Below are 19950 nucleotides of genomic sequence, written 5' to 3'. Positions count from 1 at the left end.
TGAATAGCCAATGACTAAATAATTTAGATCTAATTAAAAATTTAAGTTTATTTATCAAAAAATCTGGGCAATTTCATCATTTATGCTAAGTCTGCTGTAGAGCTTTCAGCCAAGATTTTATAAACTACTTGAACATAAACTGGTGAGTTTTCCATTGAAAACACCAATGTTTTCTGCCTCTCAGGGAAGAACTGAAACAAGGCTTGCCAGTTCAACTAGCACTGTTTAATTTAATGATAATTCAAGTTCAATTCATTCTCTGATGTGCATAAAAAATTACCTTAATCTATAGGTCATACATTATTCATGGTGGTGACAGGCTCAGTGGGAAGGCAAGATGAATTCCAGGTTCCACTGTGGGTACAGAGATGCTGTGTGCGGATGTGATGTTTTAGAATGTGGAGATTGCAGATGTGGAAGAGAATGCAGTGTCTCTGGAAATCTAACTGTGTCCAAATTCTCCCTTGCTGACTCATATTTTAAGTAAAGGAATCTTGATTGAAGCAGAAAATGTTTTCACAAAGCTGTGCCATGGATTCTCCTGTCCTGTTTGTGTTTCTGTTCTGTCCATTTGTGTTGTTTAAATCCCAAGGCTATGTGCAGGACTGAGTTTCTGTTCTTGCCATAAAAATGGCACCTATTTTCTCTTTTACTACTAAATGTTCATCACAAATACCCAACCTTTGATTTTATTAGGACTGCAAATTAATCTCTTCCCAAATCATTTCCCACATCAAAAATGGAAACTCAGATGCTTTTCTCAGAGAGAAGAAGATCCAGTCAGTTATCAGACGCTCCATAACAGAAAATGAAGTTGAAAAATTTGGGCTAAGAAATCACTGAGAAATTGTCTTGTAGTCCTACTCCCTTCACCTAGATTTGTGGTGCTGCTGCAACTGCAATTCTGGATGAAGCTATAATGTTCCAGAAGAGGCTGAAATGCTGGATTCACAGAGTTTTCAGCAAAGGCTACAAGGGTGCATAAGCTGTATTTTGGCCATTTGTTGTAGTCATGTATTAAGGGAGGCTGAGGAATTTCACAGGAGGAAAGAAAATTATTTTTACTTCTATTCAGTGTTTTGGGTGGGGTGGATTTTAGGTAGGTCACCTGTAGAAGATAGTTTATTTCCTAGACACTGCCTCTGCTGCAGCTATCATTCCATGTACTGCTCAGATTATGTGATGTAGTTAAAATCTTGGCATGAAATGATTGTTTAAAACAAAGCAAAGCTAAATTTTTCTGTCGTCCCTAAGTCATAGAGGGACTGAAGTACATATGGAAATAATTATTAAAAGAATATTACAGTTCTCATAAAGAAATAGGTACAGCTGAAACGCTTAGATTTTTTTTAAGAGCCAGAAATTACTAGAGCACAAATGAATGCTCCCTGCAATGATTTCTCAGTCATCTTTACTGAACATGAAGGCCCCAAACTGCCAGCAATCAGTCATCTCTGTAAACTGTGCCTGCCCTGAGATTTAAAGTCTGCCTGGATTCCTGTGAGCATTTACACTCTGTTCCCCTGAAGAGATGATACCTCGCACCACAGCACCTATGGATCATGCTGTGGATTTTTACAAGCTTTCCTGTAGTCATTCAGCAACTCCAGCAACCTCACTGGTGCTTCTCAGCCATTTGGAGTAAAGCAGGCCAGTTCTGAAACCTCTTCACAGATTTCTAAAATATTACAAGGCAGTGGTGGTTTTGTATCAGTGTCTATAGAACTGTCAATCATAGCAGACTGGTTTAACTTCCAGTCCTTTCATCTCTTGCCCAAGACATGCACTCACATTAACCACTGCACTCAAGATGTAATAAGTTTTAGCTATTTGTAACTATTGTTAAAACATTTATTTTCCATATTTTCAGATTCAGCTGAATTTGACTACAACAAGTCTTTATTTGGAAAAGTTTAAAATGAAAAATTTAACTTGGTTTATGTTTTGTTTCATTCCTGTCAGTTCATGAAAACACTTTTTAAAAAAGCCCTTTAGAGTGCATTTATTGAGAGTGCTAACAATAAACCTTCTGCTTTGCAGTATTTACAGTGTTTTCTAGTTCACTGTGCTGAAAAATTGTAGTGCAATTCTTGCATTGCACAACTGATTGGATTCGAGTCATGAGTGACCATGAGGGTTATTGTGCTTTTTAAAATATTTCTAGTTGCAACAATATGGGCTCACAGCCAGTTGTCACAAAAATTACCAGAAACAGAGAGCAGTGTCAGCAGCTCTGGCAAAGAACCAAAATCTGGAATGTAGCACCCAGCCTAGAATCTGTTTCTCCAGCAGACCATTGAGGTGTATTGTTGAATAAATTGGTAATGGATGTACATTTTCCAGGTCTGTATGAACAGATTGGTGTTATTAACCAAAGCTGAATTACACCACAATGTAAAACTCGTGGGTAACGAGAGGAATTGTATGGTACCCCGAGGGAGGATAGCAAAGTGTAAAGAGATGAAGGAAACTTTAGGCCAGTAAGGAATAGAAAGATAATTATAGAAACAAGCATACATCATTCATTTTGAACAGCCTGAGCTTGAAGTGCAGCATTTATAGTTACTAGAGCTCTGGAGGAGTCTCAGATGTGATCAGATGATTCAGATAAGCCTCCATAACTTAAGATGATTATTTCAAATTTTCTTTTTTTTTTTTTTTTTTTTTTTGAGCTTGAATTTTGTATGACTATGTTTCTTTATATTTTATTTACTGGAAGTTATATAATCTACTTCTGTGTCTGTTTTCATTGTGGTTATGGATATTCATGTTAGCAGTGAGCAAAAGCAATAGAAAGAAACAGAAAAGGGAGAAATAGCTACAGCAATTCTTCTGCATCAGTGTAGGGTTAGCTTGAGTTGATCTGCTTTATTAGAAGGTATCTAGCTATATCTAAGTGTAAATTGTTTAATCTTGGAATTATGTGAACCTCAGAAGGTTTCTTTTTTGTTTTGCTTTCATTTTTTGCCACTCCTCTCCCATTCCATCTCCTCCTCTCCTTTTCCAAATTTTTTTAACCATTCTATACATCTCTGAATGTGAAATCAAAGGCACTTGGAGCAGGATTTTTGCCTGTTGTTATTACTCAGCTCCTGTAGATTGCCACTATAGCTAACAAATCTCAAGAGAAGGAGTAAATAACCATTACTGAAATGTGATTTGACTAGGTTGGTTTTAGCTTGAGCTTACTTCATTTTTTCTGGCTGTTTTATTGTATATAATTGTCATCTGTTAGTATTGCATGTGATATCTCTTCCCCAATGATGTACATTGCTTTTTTAAGTGATTGCTCTAGACTCTCACTATAAATTAAAAAGCTAAATTCTCTTCTCAGTGAGTAAGATTAGGAAAACATAGATGCCCTCCAGCCATCTATTTAAAAAACATTAACTCAAAACCCCCAACCCTATTGCTCAATTAGACTTGAGAAATGAAAAACACAGGTTCATGTTCTGTAGTACCCTACAAGGAACTCATATTTTTGTTTTTTCAAAAATCTTGCACGGTTTTTTTCTGTATTTTGTTTGCATGGTAATTTCACCCAGAAGGAAGTCACTTCTGGAATCACTCATGATGTAGTCATCTTCTCATCACTATCTGTCAATGTTTAAAAACAAACATGTGAGGTGCTAGAAATGTCAGCAGTTTCGCTTATTGAGTAGCAATCCTGGGCATTTTTTCAAATTTAAAATACTTTTTTTTCTTTATTGGTCTACTAGCATGAGCTGTAAATTCAAGTTAGGCTGAACATAAATTCATGTTAAGCTAAATATAAATCCTTCTTAGAATTAAATCTATCAGGGAGTGTTTTCATTCTCATCTTCTCCTTCTCAGCACACAGAAGAGCTCTATAATGAAGTGTTCCTGGTGTTGGGCTGGGAGCCAGGAGCATGGAATGCTTACCCCAGCTAAAGGACTGGTGTCCTACTTGCTGTGCTAAGCCAAGTGATATCTTCTCTGCATGTGAGTGTAAACCATTTTTACAACTTTAATAAGCACATAAATGTCCCTTATTAATTCTGTTTGATGAAGACTGATGAATGATGATGAACCATCTCACGATGGAGGAGGGAACAATCACTAACCATTCCTTAAGGAATGACTTTGCATTGTGCTTACCAGCAACATTAAAGCCCTTATTGTTGGTAAAGCAAGTGGGTCAGATAAGTCCTCAATGTTTAGGGAGCCAAAAAAAAAGTGAAACTAGTATAGGTTTATTCTGAGTGTATTCATAATTCTTATTTCTCTCAGATCATGGAAGTATCATTACTGGAATGTTTTTAGACACAAATGCATCTAAAGAAAGAGCTGAATGAACAGAAAATAGCTGCTCAATACACATGTCTGTAATTACATCATGATGTAGCTAACTCATTCACAAAATAAGAGTAAGCAAATGGTGGAAATTAAACTGGTTTCTGTTGTTTCTTTTTTAAACAATGGTTCTTATTTAACTTCATTTTTAATGCATGGTAACCAATAGTAACCCATGTGTTCCCACATAAACCAACTTATATCATGCAAGACGCTGTTTGCACTCATGCTCATAAAACAGACTGTGCAGAGGTGGATGTGGAATTTAGTTCTGATAACAGGGTAGATGTGTGATACATTAAGAATGTAAGTGGCAAACTAATGTCTCTATGTCAGCTGAGTAGGAAAATCGTCAACAAGTGTTCTGCAATTCCCCTATGGAATTTGTTTTGATGGACTTTCTTTGGTGGTTGGTACTATCAGGATGGCTTCATGTCAGGGTCACCTTAATCCTGTGGAACATATAAGCATGCCAGCTTCTGGATAAGCATCTGTGCTCTAAGATGCATCCAGGCAGGGTATCCCAACTCATCCCATGCCTGTTTACCCTGGAGAAAAAGAGCTTAGGGGGTGCTTTATCCCTCCCTCCATCTCCCTGACAGGAGGTTGTAGCCAAATAGGGGTCAGTCTCCTGTGCCAGGTAAAAAGGGACAGCACAAGAGGGAACAGCCTCAGGTTGCAGCAGGGGAGGTTTAGGTTGGATGTTAGGAAAAATTTCTTCACTGGAAGGGTTGTCAGGTGTTGGAACAGACTGCCAGGGAAGTGCTGGAGTCACCAGCCCAGAAGTATTCAATTCATGTGGATGTGATGCTTGGGGGCATAGTTTAGTGGTGAATGTGGCAGTGTGGGGTTAATGACAGGACTCAATGATTTTAGAAGCCTTTTCCAGCCTTAATGATTCCATGATCCCGTGCCTTTACCCTGCCATGCTGCATTCTAAGTTCACTTCTCAATGCCTCTGCTGTTGTAGTATTCTATGTATTTCTGTGCACTGCACAGTGATGTCAGTAACTCATTCCCCGTGGAGTCATGGCTTGTTATTATTGTCTAAATAAAACTCTGGTTGTACCATACAGAAAGTCAAATAAATTAGCCACAGATGCCTGGTCAATTAGATAAATGGCTGTGGCAGCTAAACCAAGTAAAACAGAGCTGTGGGCAGGTCAGGAGGAGTTCAGACGCTGACAAGCCTCTGTCCTGAGGCCGTGCAGGCTCAGGGCAAAGCAGTGCCTGTGATGTGCTGCTGGGCTGCAGCTGCACTTCACACATGGTGCTTCCAAAAATCATCACAGCAATTGTGATGCAAAGCTGCTACATCTTGCTTGCCTATTTATGCCCCGTTTTTCCAGAGACAATTTCCAAAAGAAATGCTGGGGTCCTGAAAATTTTTTGAAAAGCTTACTTTGGATACGTAATCCATAGAACAACAATCTCACTATTCAACTATATTCAGCTATCTCACTATATTCAGCTTTTTATGCAAGAATTTCAGAACCTTTTCTCTGAAAAAAATTTGAATTGTTTTAAAGGTCCTAAGTAAAAAATATAATGGTGAATCTGCAATTTTATTTTAGTGAGAAGAAACTGTGTATGGGCTCCCTTAGTGTCTTATTTTTTTTATCTTTTTTAAATCAATCTCCAGTAAGTAAAATGTAAGGCACATAACATGCAAATTCTACCTAGCTCTGAAGTTTTTGACGTTTGAGTGGGCTAGGCATAATGATCACAGCAAAGCCAATCTTCCCATCCCTTGCATTTGAATGTGACTATTAAGGCTCGTCAAAACACCAGGAAAGTAGGAGCAATTTCTATTCCATACACATACAAACATGTATCTCCCAGAATTCTTTTTTTCCTCCACAAATATTTTGGCATACCTTTTTTTACTCTTGTCAGCATTATAGAATTTTACTTTGTAAATTGTCATTGCTCTGATTAGGGTCGGAGAGGTTTTTCCTTGTAAAAAGGAATGAAAATTTTACAGAGAAAGGTACTAGAAACTTCTTTTATTAGTAGATGTTATTGAGAGCTAGAGAAAGCTGGATGCCTCATAACTGGAAAAGAGAGCAAAAATAAGAATAAAGACCAAGTAAAAGCAGAAGATATGAGTGGGTTTGATTAATGTGTATAACCGGCTACAAGGGTCAGTAGTAGTATGGATGCAACCATAGACATATTCCAAAAGCATTCTTTTGAAACACTGCATTGGGAGCCAAGTTTATCCAGCACTATTACCAATTTATTTCTGAAATTTCTGGAGAGAAGAAACCATGCTAAGGTCTAAGAGATGTAGATTCATGTAGCTAGAGTTTCAAAATGGGTTTAGCAATGGAATAATACAGGGTGCTGATGATGCTACAGAGAATGATACAAAGTCCAGAAAGACATACAGTGATGAAAATATTTCCTTCAGCTTGAGAGATTATATAAGAGGATTTTCTTTTCTCCTTGTCTCCTCATCTCCTGCAGCTCTGTACTGTGGCTAAGTCGAAGGATCTACTAAATGTGCTGCAGGACTCTTTCAGTTGAAAACCAAAGTGTCCCTGTATTCAGGCCACAGTGTCCAGTTCCTCATCAGCTCTGTAGAGCAGCCACTATGGCCCAACAGCAAGGAGCTTTAAAGACCAAGCAGGGGTAGGCAGATGTTGCCATCTGGCATTACCAGGTCATCTTGGATTAGTCCATGGCCAGCTGTGGGATCTCCTCAGAAGAGATGTAAGCATCAGCTACATGTGGGGTCATTTATGGAGGTTGTGCTTGATGTGAGCATTGTAGCAACGTCCACAAAGGAATTTAGGGTAGCTGCACAAAGCCTCATGGCAGCTCAGAAAATGCTCATTGGCAAAATGCAGGGGGTTTCAGACCCCATTTTCTATGATCAGAGGAGGCACCATGAGGCTTCAGAGATTTTGTTGGATCTTATCCAAACTGCATAATCAGAAACTCTTTAAAAACAAGAGTCTTTTCATGACTTGAGCAGATGCTGATGGGATCATCAGGTGAGGATGGACACCTGCAAACCCCTAAAATTAATGGGAGATGAGCAGAAGCTAAGGATGAAGATGTTTCACTAATCGTAGCATATCTCCCACGTGGATAAATCCATCTTCAGTTTTCCCTTGCTACAGACCCAGCAGCTTTTTATGAGCTACAGACTTGCAGAATAACTGACAGAGTATTGATAAAAAGAAATTCCACTGGAAGCCACTGAGGTAAAACTCTGCATGCAATTTATCCCCCTGAGATCCTGGGGAATTTGGCAAACACACCTCAGGATAATTTGTTTAATAAAAAACAGGTGCTATTCTAAGCTCTACAGTTTTCCAGGACAGATTACCAAAGAAATAATTTAGAAGAGAGGACTTAAATGGAATACGTGTGCTGGCAAATGTTGCATTTTTAGCTTATATCTGTCAGATTTTCCAGGATTATGCTTTCCATACTGCCAGCTGCTCAGTATTCCAATCCTTGTGCAGAAAACTATGTTGGTAAACATTTAAACACAAATGAAAATGTTTTCCTGGATAAAGGCTTGAATGCTTAAAACCTTGCAAAACTGAAGCCCAGCTTAGCTGCCTCAGCCTGTTTTCCAAGGTGTCATTGCAGACATGACATCTTTGTTAAAGAAATATATTGTTTACCTACCACTTGGAATTGCTGCTCGTTAACTAAAATGAGAGGTCCTATTTAAAATATACACTATTTGTGACTGGAGGCAATTTGACTATTAAACTTCTGGGCTTTTCATTAAATCCTTTCATTACTATTTTATTGAGGAGCTCAGAACATTGCATATGCTGGTAATGATTGCAGATAACAAACGTTTCTCATTATTTAGTCTGAATATATGTTGCATTGAATTTAATCATGTCTGTACTTATCTACTATAGAGAGATGAAGAGAGATAGAGCCTTGGGGATGGTAACAAAAGAATTTATTTTATAGATATAGTACCTTTCTTCTTTCTTTCTTTCCTTCCTTAACAAATTGTATAATTAAAGCTGCTCACAGTTTTCCCTTCTAGTATTCACCATAAGCCTTCACATACTCAGAACTTTTTCGAAGTTACCATAAGAGATGAATTTCTTGGTTTCTGGCCAAAGATTAATTTTATTGCAAAGGCTAAAATAAAATTCACTTTTTTAAATCAGTAAGGCTAAAATTATTCATATTCCCTTTTAATATCAAATCTATTTATGGGTTGTTTTTGCACATATAATCCCTAGATGACAGAATAGTAAATTTTGGAACTCATTATAGAAATAATCCTTATTAAGAGGTATACCAGAGTAAAAGTACTTGGTTATTAAGTGGTTAAAATGCATTAAATGGGTAAAACAGTGGTTGACAGTGGTTGGATATTAATAGCAGGTAATTTGAAATTTCTTAATTTAATTTCAGAGCAATGAACTGTCCCTGAAGGTGCTGTTGGCATGTGGTGAAAGATAACTGTCCTCACCTGGATAAAAGAGCAATACCTTAGATTTACAACCTTTTGACATAAAGGAGGCAGAGCTGTGGATCTGGATCACAATAACCAGTGCAGAGAAGAATATTTTCATGTTGTTCACCATTTAAATATGGCTTTCATGCCTTGTTAGCTGTGCTGGACATGGAATTTAGGAATTTCGCCCAAAAGATTTGTCATGACTTTAATCTCATGTGCTGCATTAGAGCCTTATTAGGGTTTTAAATAATTTTTAGTGCATGCTATTAGTCCTTAAAGCAGCTTAGTGAGGTTTTTTAGCATTTCCTTTAAAAACCAGGAAATAAAATGAGAAAAGGCATTATTAATGTATTGTTGATTGTTTTTGCCCCAAAGAGCTTACAAATATCCAATATGTTTATTCAATACAACGTGGTCTGTGATAGTGGTTAATTATTTGGCTTCATTAAAAGAGTAGTAATATTTGTAATTGTATTCTAAGGACCTCCAACTATTTTACTGCTGGTAACCTTCCCCTCTTCCAAATCCTCACCTTGCCAGAAAATAGTGACTTCCTTACTCCATTACAAAACAAAACTTTAACACTCAAATATTTTTGTTCCCTCACAGGCTCAAGGAGCAGAATGCATCATTTAAGTTACATATAGAGAAGCCAAAAGGTCTTTTCAGTGTTCAAGTTCAGCTACTAAGACAGTTCTTGGCAGAGTAAATATTATTACATGGGTCACACACCCCATCTTCCTTCTGAAACCACTACCAGCTTTTCTCTTGTGTTCTTCTTCAAGTGTGGAATGGCTCTGCTCTCTGACTCCCAAAACATATACCCAGGCTGTCTTCACTTCATGCAAATGGCTGCTCTGCATTTCTCATCTTTGTTAATTTGAACATAGTAACTCATCTTCCCAATCCCTGCACTTGTTTTCTGTTTGAAGCACAGCAGACTTCTTGTCACCATATTATAAATGTTGTGTAATTCTGCTCTTCATAATTCACTTCCAGACCAGGTTCAGTTCTGCCTCTTATTCATACACAGCGAGTGTACAACCTTCCTGGACTCATAGCTCAAGTCCTTCCTCCTTGAATTAAGTAACTCTAAGGGCTATCAGTAATTCATCTAAGAAGATCGAGCTGACTGTAATTTTAATTGTATATCAATTATTTGTTGGTGTTTTTCATTCACTGACATTTATGTGCTTGTGTCCCTTTCCTGTTTTATCTGTGTGGGCCATGGTACCACAGTTGTCTTGAAAATATTGTCCATTCACAAAAATGAGCTGAGGATTTACATATGGAATTATGTTGTTGATTTTTGGGAGATCAGGTGAATATTTTTCTGAAAAGACAGTCAGTTCAAAAGCTTAAATTTTAGAAGAATGAGTCTTAGGGCTATAAAAGTAGAAACATTTGGCATTGATCAGAGTAGCAGAGGGAAAAAATCATTGCAAACTTCTTGATAAACTGTTTTCCCTTGTCTGCTTCAGTATCTTCTGTCCACTTGATTGAAGCCCTTTTAGTGTTAATTTGTAGTGTGAAATCTCTTCTGTCTTCACCAGTTTTTGGTGAGGAAAAGCAGAGTACAAACTCTGCCACCCTTCAGTGGAATGTACAAAAAATGCCCAAGAGATAACTGATCTTGGTGCCTGGTTATCATGGGCACATCTCATTCTGTTTGGTGACACCCTTCTCCACCTCTGGCAAACATATGTGTGGTTCAATAGGTCCCAGAAGTGCATCACTTAATAACACATTGACTAATACATTGATTAGTTTAGTAAGGCTTTCTAGCATTATCTGATTAATTTCTCTTAATGGTTTTTTTCCCCTCATTCTTCCGCCTGCTATCTCTTTTTCTCTCTCTTGGAAAATAATCTAAGGGAATTAAATGAAAGTGGAATTTAGTGGATAATCCTCAATCTGTTGCAGCAGGCAGAGTTCTCTTTGGATCTGAAGATATCTTGCTGTGGATTAACAAAAGCTTCATATGACCAGAACATGCTATTTGTGTTACACAATATAAAATTGAGCCACTAGTGAAGGAAAACACTCATTTTCTCCACTTTTTGGGGGGGACAGGAATTCTGACAGAAGGTTATTAGAGGTATGTATAAGATCCCCTTTAAGGTGCATTTCTCATCAACGTATAGAACAAGAAATATTTTTGAGCAGAACATGGAGCATTCAAAAAGTTGAAGAAGATAAATAGCTCAGAAAGAAAGGTGGCCTTTTATCTCAAGGGTTCACATCAAAGTCCAAGATGACATTCAGTAAAAAATACAATTTCATACATGACTACCTGCATCATCTAGAAAGAGCTTATGCAAGCATAAAAAATAAATAACTTCTTATTCCATTCCTTCCAAAAGATCATTATTATCCTTCGTTTATTTTAAATAGATTTTTACATATATTGATCTTTTATTTCTGGTAATAATCTATGTATATTGGTTTAGGTATGGTAAAAATGATATTTCTTTAACGTTTTGCTTAAATTTTGGAAGAATGAGTCTTAGGGCTATAAACTGCAAATGGATGAAAGTTCTATCTTGTAAGACTAATATTTATTTTCATACACAATGGCCAGATTTCACAGCTAGGCCTACACATTGTGTTGTTCTTTACTGAATATGTGTGAAAATGTCCTTCCGCTAGATCTGAAAAAATAGAACTGATCCTCAAGATATGAAAATGTTTTAAACAATAGTGATTTTCTTTTTTAGAGGTGATCAACTGTTGCACTAATATTCTTGCATGATTTACTGACTTTCTCTTGCCTGCTATCACTTTGCTGTAACCATAATGCAGCCATTATTCTGGGTCAAATCAGTGGTGTTTTGAGCCATGTATTTGGCATCTGGCAGCTGCCAATAAAAGAGGATAAGAGCAAAAGATAAGGGCAGAACTATCCCTGGTAAAATCTCTCCTCTTTCAGAAACATGCAGCTAGAGATTTTCTATAATGGAGTGCTATCACTGAGTTTAATGATTTTTAAATATTTTTCTTCTCTTTGAATCTCTATAAATATTTGGGCTCTGCATCACCCCCCTTATTAAGAAGAAAAACTTTTTTTCAGGGATAATATCATTGCATGCTCTGTGTCCTTTATGTAAGACAGAACAAGTAAAGCTGCTGTAGTCAACTTTTTTCTGTGTTGCTTAGGACATCACATGAAAAAACATTATGCAGCTGAGGTACTCATTTACATGGGAAGGTATTTGTTACATTTCTCTTCTGCTTTTGCAGTCGCTGGTGGTTTTCATCAGCATTAAAGCCTCCTTTTTTGACAGCAGTTGTGTTAAAAATATTACTGTTATATAAATAAGAGGATATCACCGTGTGTCAGACTGAATACCCAATACTCAGTCTGACAAGACTTGCATATTAATTTTTTGTTGCAACTATACAAATACCCCAGAATGACACTAGATATAATCCTCACTATTCTCTCAAGAGTTTTCTTCAACCTACCACCATCACCCCTCTTTTACCTCAGTTTGGTTGAGCTAGTTGGCAGGTGTTGGAACTTGTGAAAATATGTATCTCCCTTCACCCACTCTTTTTTCATATGGAAGAAAAAAAATGTATAGTCCTTTTGTAAATTTCTCACATTGAAGGAGATGGTTACACATTCTGATATAAATTATGTTCTAAACACTTCATATGAAAAATTTAAAAGCAAATAATCTTATTTTCTGTTTTGCTATTTTTTTCAGTTCTTAGCTTAATGCAAAGCTAAATTTTTTCTTCATTAGAAGAATCAAATAAGCAGGTTACTTCTGGACATTAAAATAGGAAACCTGACCCAATTCAAACAGCAAAGCTTCTACTTACTGCACCAGAGCTCTTCTGAGGCAGGAGCTCACCTAAATAAAATGCCCTTAAAGACATTACACCTCCACAAGAATACACTCTAGGTGAATTCAGACTCTCACACTCTACTCCTTACAGCACCATGACAATTTAGGCCAAAATCCATTATCACAAGGAAATGTGCAGTGAATGCTGAGTTTAAAGTCATCAAAAGTCACTCACCAAATTGAGTCTAAAAAGATCAGTGCATCTGCAGTGGACACTTTATACCGTTCCTTTCTCATCTCTCCATCACCTAAAATATCTCTTCACCCTGGTTTTTGTGTGTTGGATGTTTTCTCTAGGGGCAGTTGTAGTCCCTAACTTCATTGGTGCTCAATGAGTTTTAGTCTCATTCCATGAGAAAGGATCTTCCTTACCTGATAATAATTGTAGATACCTGACTGTGGTGGTTGGCTCATTTTTTCTGGAATTTATGGTTCTTTCCTGGTACTTTCTGAGGTCTTTTTATTCATTGTAGCTTGTTCTAAGTAAACAGCTTCCTCCTTTGAGCCCAGAAAGTTACATTTCCATCCAGTGAAGTTATCTGGATGTCCATTGCTATCATCAGCTATCATATCTTTTCTAAAATGAAAATGAATATTTCTCTTTCTCCTATATTCTCAAAAAGCCTCCCTGGTGCTTGTTCAGGAGTTCCATTCAGAGAAAGCAGCTCATTTTCTAGAATGGAGAAATTCCTTTTTGTCCATAAGGCCAGGGAAAGACTTATGTGCCATTTAAGATCAATTTACATTACAGTCTGTGGTCTGAAGTGGAGTGTGAAGTTTTAGCTGATCATCTGTATAGAATAAAAAAGAAGAAATGAAGGAAAAAATGTTTAGAGGTATTGTAAATCAGCTGGAATGTAGGTTGAGAGCTTTCTGCAAAAGCATTATGCAGTGTAAGAAAGCCTTTTTGAAGATCCTTACTGAGTTATAATTTAACTTTGGGTGATTTCTGAGTTCTTAGATAAGCACAAAACTACCTGTATGAATCTATACTGGATATGCCCTGGCTTTCCTCAGCAACAGATTGACTTCAGTGGGACAGGAATTACTGAGAGGATAAAATGAGGCCTTGCCATGTGAGAAGATTCCCAGAACTGCTGAGATTTTCAGCATTAGATGTTGGATATGATGTTGGTTTCTTAGTAGGCAAAACTAGGAAAATGGACAATACATTCTTATCATTCAAGTTAAATCTACATTGCAAAAGAAATCTGTTTTAAAAAGTACAACCCTAAATAGGCTATGGAGCATAACAATGGAAAAAAAAAACAAACCTCTGGCATCCTGTATCAGGTTTTGGGGATATTTTTCTCTGTGTTTATATGTATGTGTCCAGACTCTTTACAATGGTGCCCAGCAATAGGACAAGGAGTTATGACCATAAACAGAAACACAAGAAATTCCACCACAACATGAGGAAGATCTTCTTTATGTTAAGGGTGGCAGAGCCCTGGAACAGCTGCCCAGGGAGGTTCCTGGAGTCTCCCTCTCTGGGGACATCCCAAACCCACCTGGACACGTTCCTGTGTCTCCTGCTCCAGGTGACCCTGCCTTGGCAGGGAAGGTTGGTGTGGATGATCTCCAGAGATCCTTTCCAAACCTAATGATTCAGTGATTCCGTGATTTTCTGAGCTTGAATTCACATTAATCCACCCTCCATCTCCACTTTGCTCTTCACTTGCAGTCTTACCCAACTCACTGGCAGTCTCACACAAGCCACCTCTCCCTCTGCATTAAAGGTCTCTCTGTGTGGGGTGCAGGTGCCATGGTTTGCAAAGCTGCAGTTCAGACTGCACCAAGAGAGAACCCCAGAACACTCCAGTTATCCCCATGAATGCTAAAAAAATAAGTAATCAAATGATCTCCCTAATAGAATATAGGACTATATATGTAGGAATGTATATAATAATAATAATATCTATATTTTACAGCTGGAGTGGCTGACACTCCCTGTGACAAGGGGAGGGCTGAAGGGACAGAGCCAGCTCCAAATGAGCCAGTGCATCTCTCTGCAGGACAGTGCCAGGCACAGATAGTGACCTTAAAACTGCCTCTGCTTTGGAGCTTACTGGAATGTATGTCTGCAAGGTACTGTAAAAAAATCAACCATCCTATGCATGTGCCTCTGTTACTGGTCACCTGTGTCTAATGCTTTATCTAATAATTTAATAATTCATTATTCAATTGACAATTCAGTTCTCTATTGGAGAAAGTGGTGGTCACTACTTAAGCATATAGGAGTTTAATTGTACTGGGACTGAGACTTGGAAAGAGTTCCCCTTGACCAGACATTTGCTTCTTTCCCTTTCATCCATTCACTCCTCTTCCCTTTTAAACTTTTGTGCAACTGCTACAGAATTTAGTGGTATATGTCAATAGACTGAATGTAGTATAAATAAAACCAATACAAACACAATCCAAATCAAGATATTTTTTCCAGGTTACCATTAATCACAAACATTTTAAACCCTAAAGATTCTAAAGCATGATTTGAATGGCCATGAAGAAGACACATAATATGAATAATATGGGAAATATTATATTAAAAGAGCAGATCAATTTTCTAAGATATTTTTACTGTAGTTAGTTTCTATAGTTTTTTATTAGCAGCTTTCACTTTTTAGATTTTCAAAGATTCAAACTTTCTGAAAGAAATAACATTGCTTTCCATACTCACTGGAGTATTTTGGAGTACATGAGTTTTGGCATGCAGGTTATATTTAGGTGGTTTAGTCACTACAACAGAAGTTAGTCAAAGAGTTTCATCCATAATTCTGAATCATATATTTTCAAGTAGGGAAACAGCGTCTGTAATTTGGTTTTTTGCCCCATCAAGTTATTAACAATAGAATTTATCCTAATTTTCAAATCTACTTTAGATCAGTAGTTTTGGTACTGTGTTTATGACAATAGCTGTTATAATAGCTATTATGTTATAATATGGCAATAATAGCTGTTGTGTCTCAGCATTGCAGCTCCCAGCAGTCAGGAATGCAGCATGGCCATGAAAAACTCACAGGCAGGCCTTGCTCCCCCTGAAATGCTCAAGTAGTGCAGGTCCTGTGTCCACACAGTTTTAGCTCTGCTGATACAAACACTGGAGTGTATGAAATATTCACTTTCATGGCATCATAGATAAGGATAAAGTCATATTTTAATAGGACTTAGATCCTCATCTTCTATCACGACACTTCTTCAAAAGGGACTAATCCTTGTGAGGTGAAAAATTGTCTCTTACTGAGCAACTCCTTATTCCAGTAATGGGACCTCTGGCTTAGTGTCAGTGAGAAATTATTGGAAATGTATGAATAACTATGGCTGCAGGATTAACACCAAAGTGATATTGGTAAGTTTTACAGTTATTCTAAGTGACTGTCCGTATGAAGAATATTCTTGGCATTATATCACACCACTTTACATAAGCAAAAGAATTTTATTTACACTCATGTTCATTAATTTTCTAATAAAAATACATGTATTCACTTAGGCACAAGACTATTTTGATGGGAAATTATTGCTTTGTTTATGGGGTTTTTTTGATCAGTCTTGACAGTCTTCAATTTTAGGCATCTAGTTGCAGCATAAAAATGTTGCCATGAAACTACTTGGCCACAAACAACTGGGAAAAAATTACCCATCTGAACATTATTTTCCACTGTATTGTGTAGGTTTTGGTGGCAGTTTGTTAAAGCTCTGCAAAAATAATTGATAAACCCCATATATCAATAGTATGCAGAGTACAGCTTTAAATAATTTTGAAACTTTGCTGGTGATTTCTATTACATGTAATGTTTTAAATACATGTTGTATGTTTGATGAGGACCATCAAATAATTAGTTCTGATTAAACCCCATCAGGTGTATAAATATATTTTCCTAAATAATTTTAAGTTCTCTTGATCCAAGGATTTTTTATGTACAATTTTCAGAAATTGGGAGCTTGATCTGACCAATATTCACTGAACACAGCTCCAAGCCCATGTGATGGATTGCTCACTGCTGTGACACTGATCTGAGGGGTGAGAGGAGGAGGGAACTTTGTGCAAGAAGTTTCCAGTCCAGTTAGGAATGTTGAGAAACCAACTGGTCAAAAGCACTACCTAAAACTTTAGTGTGCCCAGTTGTAAGGATGTACTTTGTGCGTTTCATAAAACTGATACAAATTCTCTAAAGATAAAATACCACAGTGTTGTAAAATGAAGGGTTTTTTTAATTCATTCATGATTTACTGGAGCCAGTGCTAGAATTTTAGCTTCTTGCATTAATGCCTGAGTGGTGTCTCAACTTTCCTCTTCTTTCTTCAGTCTTCTAAATATTAATGATTTTACAACAATAAATTTCTCTATATAGTTTTTTTTTTTTTTTTTTTGTATTAACAGGGTTCAGATTTCTGCACAGTACTGGTAATCATTACTTTGATCAAATTCTGCAAATACCTAAACTTCTGTGTGTGTTCTGTTAGATGTCAACACATTTATTCAGATGTTCAATGTGGAGCATCTTTGTTAGAGTGTTGAATTAGCCTTTCTAAATTTCAGTCTCTCTGAAAAGTGACACACAATACAATAATAATCCCCTTTTTCTCAAGTGTTTGATGACTTTTTAACAAAGAAAACCTTTCATCTTGGCTATAAATAAATGGTATCTAAATTCAACTTTTATAATTCTATCTTGGTCCTTGAGTTTCCAAAACTAATAACAAGGCTTCTTCCACAATGGGAGGAGGAAAATGTCCTGATTGTTAGAATTAAAATCACATATGCATATTGACTCATTTAAAATGTTTCTGTAAAGCAGTGAGAATAATTTTCCCTTTACTTGTAGCTATTATTTCTCGGTCTATGATTTATTCTTCAAAATTATGAGGTCAGGAGGCTTTCAAAAGAAACCATCTTGGCTATCAGATAGCTGTGAACAGAATACAGAACATTTTGTTGAGATAAAACTATAAATTGCATTATGAAGGGTTTCTTTTAAAGCTTATGAAATAATTTTGGCAAAATTCTTCTCAGGCAATGCTTTTCTGAAAGATGAGTGAAAAGAAGGAAGTGTGCTAAAATAAGTATCTGGGATTATTTTAGTGGAAGTTTTATGTCAAAATAATATGAAAGCCCGTCATAAAATGGTGTAAAAATTGACTTTTCCATTTCTGTATTCAGGTAGTAACCATAACTGGTTTTATAAGAGTCAAAAATACCTCACACCTGTCTTATTCCCAACACCAAAGTACCCTCACAGTAGGCTCATCAAGTTTTTCTCATTTTCTGCTCAATTTTCAACCCGTTTTAGTTTCTTCTCACAGGAATTCTTTACAAAGTTCTTTTTCTTTGGAAAAAAAGTTACTTGAAAACCTAGCAACTTTTCATTTCCCCAGCCAATCAGTTTGGCCTTTAATTTGGCTTAAACTAAGATCCTACCATTGCAGGTATGAAGCCTGATTTTACTTAAATTTAAAAAATAATTTAAAAAAGGAAAGAGAAAGAAAAATAAACCAAACAATACAGAAAAGCAAAGAGAATGAACCCACTTTTTGGTATAGTAACATCCATGTAAAAGGAAGGAAGGGGAAAGACGGTAAATTTGAGAAGCCTGTGTGAATCTAGCATTAGTAGTAGCAGAGTGGCACTAACTTCTCGAAGGTATCAGTGACAACATGGCTTGTGCAGCTGTGGGGAGGGGTCTGTTGCCTCTTGGAAGGCCACACACTCTGCCGTGCAGAGATTTTCCCTCATCTAACCTGTTAAATGCACAGTCCACACATTTTTGCAGGGATGTCTGCTCCAGCGCAAAGCTTGGCACTGCAGCAATTCTCCCGCCCTCCACTTTCTGCTCATCCACATATGAACTCCTGCTTCCTGTGCTGTGGGATTTTCACCCCTTTCCCTTTGGTTGCATGATGCACACACATGCAGCAGAACGAGCCGGGTGTGCTGGCAACATTCAGCTGGAAACATTCAACCCCAAAACTATCGCATCCTCTGGGGAGCCGCGGCCGCCCGCACCGGAGGGATGCTGGGGCCGGGGGCTCTGAGGGACCCAGAGGGGCTATGAGGGACCTAGTGGAGCTCTGAGGGAGCCGGGGGAGATGTACGGAGCCGGGGGAGCTGTGAGGGAGCCGTGCGGAGCCGGGAGGAGCCGAGGGGGACCCGCATCCCTGTCCTTGGTACCCAGCCCTGCCCGCGCCCGCCGCGCAGCCCCGCACAGCCATGATGGGGCTGCCCGCTCCGGGAAAACAAGCAGGAATGCACGGACATTGTGCCCGCAAAACGCAGCTCCATGCACCGGAGCAAGCGATTAATTCAGAGATAAAAGGCTTCATTAATATGGCACCAAATTCTATGAACAGCCCCGGCATGTACCACCATCGCACACACCCGCCGCTCACCCTCCCTCTGTCCATGTCAGAGCGACAACAATTGTAAGAGAAATAAAACATTCTAAGATCTCAGCTGCTAGAGATGGATGAATGCAATGCCACTATCCAAACCTCTGGCATTCTCACGACAGCTCAGCAAATTCGCAGATCCTTCACCCCCCCAGCCCTCCCTCTCCCCCCACCCTCCCAAACAGAATCAGAAAGCACATCTTACCACTGGATGAGAGAGAAGAACAGAAGTGCCCACACCATCATTTTGAGAGAAAATGCAGGATTCAAGAATGCAGTGCTCCCCAGGCTTGTTGGATTTGGAGGAATCATCTCTATTCCAGCCCCCCCACCCCCCCCCCCCCCCAAGCTTTTTTCCCCCTTTCCTCTCGGTTGCAGATGGATCCGTCCCCTTCTTTAATTTTTTTTTTTTTTGGTAGTAGTTCTCCCTCCTCCCTACCAGGTCCCGTCAGTGGGATGAGACATTGCGCCCAGCTGCGGGAATTAATATGCAGGGGGAGAGAAATTAGATCTGCACAAGCCCTTTGCGGATATAATCAGAAAACGTCAGCTCTGGCAGCAGGCAGCAGCTTCCAAATCTAGGGAAATAATATAATTGGGAGAAAAGGAAAAAAATGAAACCCAAACAAAAAGAGAAAATCACAGACACTCACAGAATAAAAACATCAAGGAAAGGAGCACATACACATTTACGGAACTGCTGACACACATGCAGGAAAATCCAATAAAGAAACAAAGAGTAAATGAGAGGGGAAAAAAAAAAAAAAGAATAAAGCAATGGAGCTTCTGCCTGAATGCAGATTAACTCTGAGGTCAAAGTGGAAATGATGCACTCTGCTGCAGCACAGATTAACACATGCGTGGTGTCAGCCAGGGTGCTTTTTAACCTTTGATTACACATATGCAGGCAGCCTGGATTTTCATTTTGGAGCTGAGAAGGATTTGGCAGGC

At 38.1% G+C, this 19950-nt stretch overlaps 1 protein-coding gene across 2 annotated transcripts in view; it reads right to left on the bottom strand.

The window, feature by feature from the left end:
* Window positions 1-19323, bottom strand: part of GABRG2 (gamma-aminobutyric acid type A receptor subunit gamma2) — a 61664-nt gene extending 42341 nt beyond the window's left edge. For both annotated transcript variants that reach the window (XM_058034878.1, XM_058034879.1), the window contains exon 1: window positions 19205-19323. In XM_058034878.1, coding sequence (XP_057890861.1) covers window positions 19205-19311 — 107 coding nt within the window. In that variant the 5' untranslated portion in view covers window positions 19312-19323. The remainder of the gene's footprint in view (window positions 1-19204) is intronic.
* Window positions 19324-19950: the final 627 nt, after the last annotated feature.

The sequence above is a fragment of the Melospiza georgiana genome, chromosome 15 (genome assembly GCF_028018845.1).
Source record: "Melospiza georgiana isolate bMelGeo1 chromosome 15, bMelGeo1.pri, whole genome shotgun sequence".
In the NCBI taxonomy this organism is placed as follows: domain Eukaryota; kingdom Metazoa; phylum Chordata; class Aves; order Passeriformes; family Passerellidae; genus Melospiza; species Melospiza georgiana.
The sequence above is the reverse complement of the archived record's forward strand: the minus strand, read 5'-3'. Positions and strand labels throughout refer to the sequence as shown.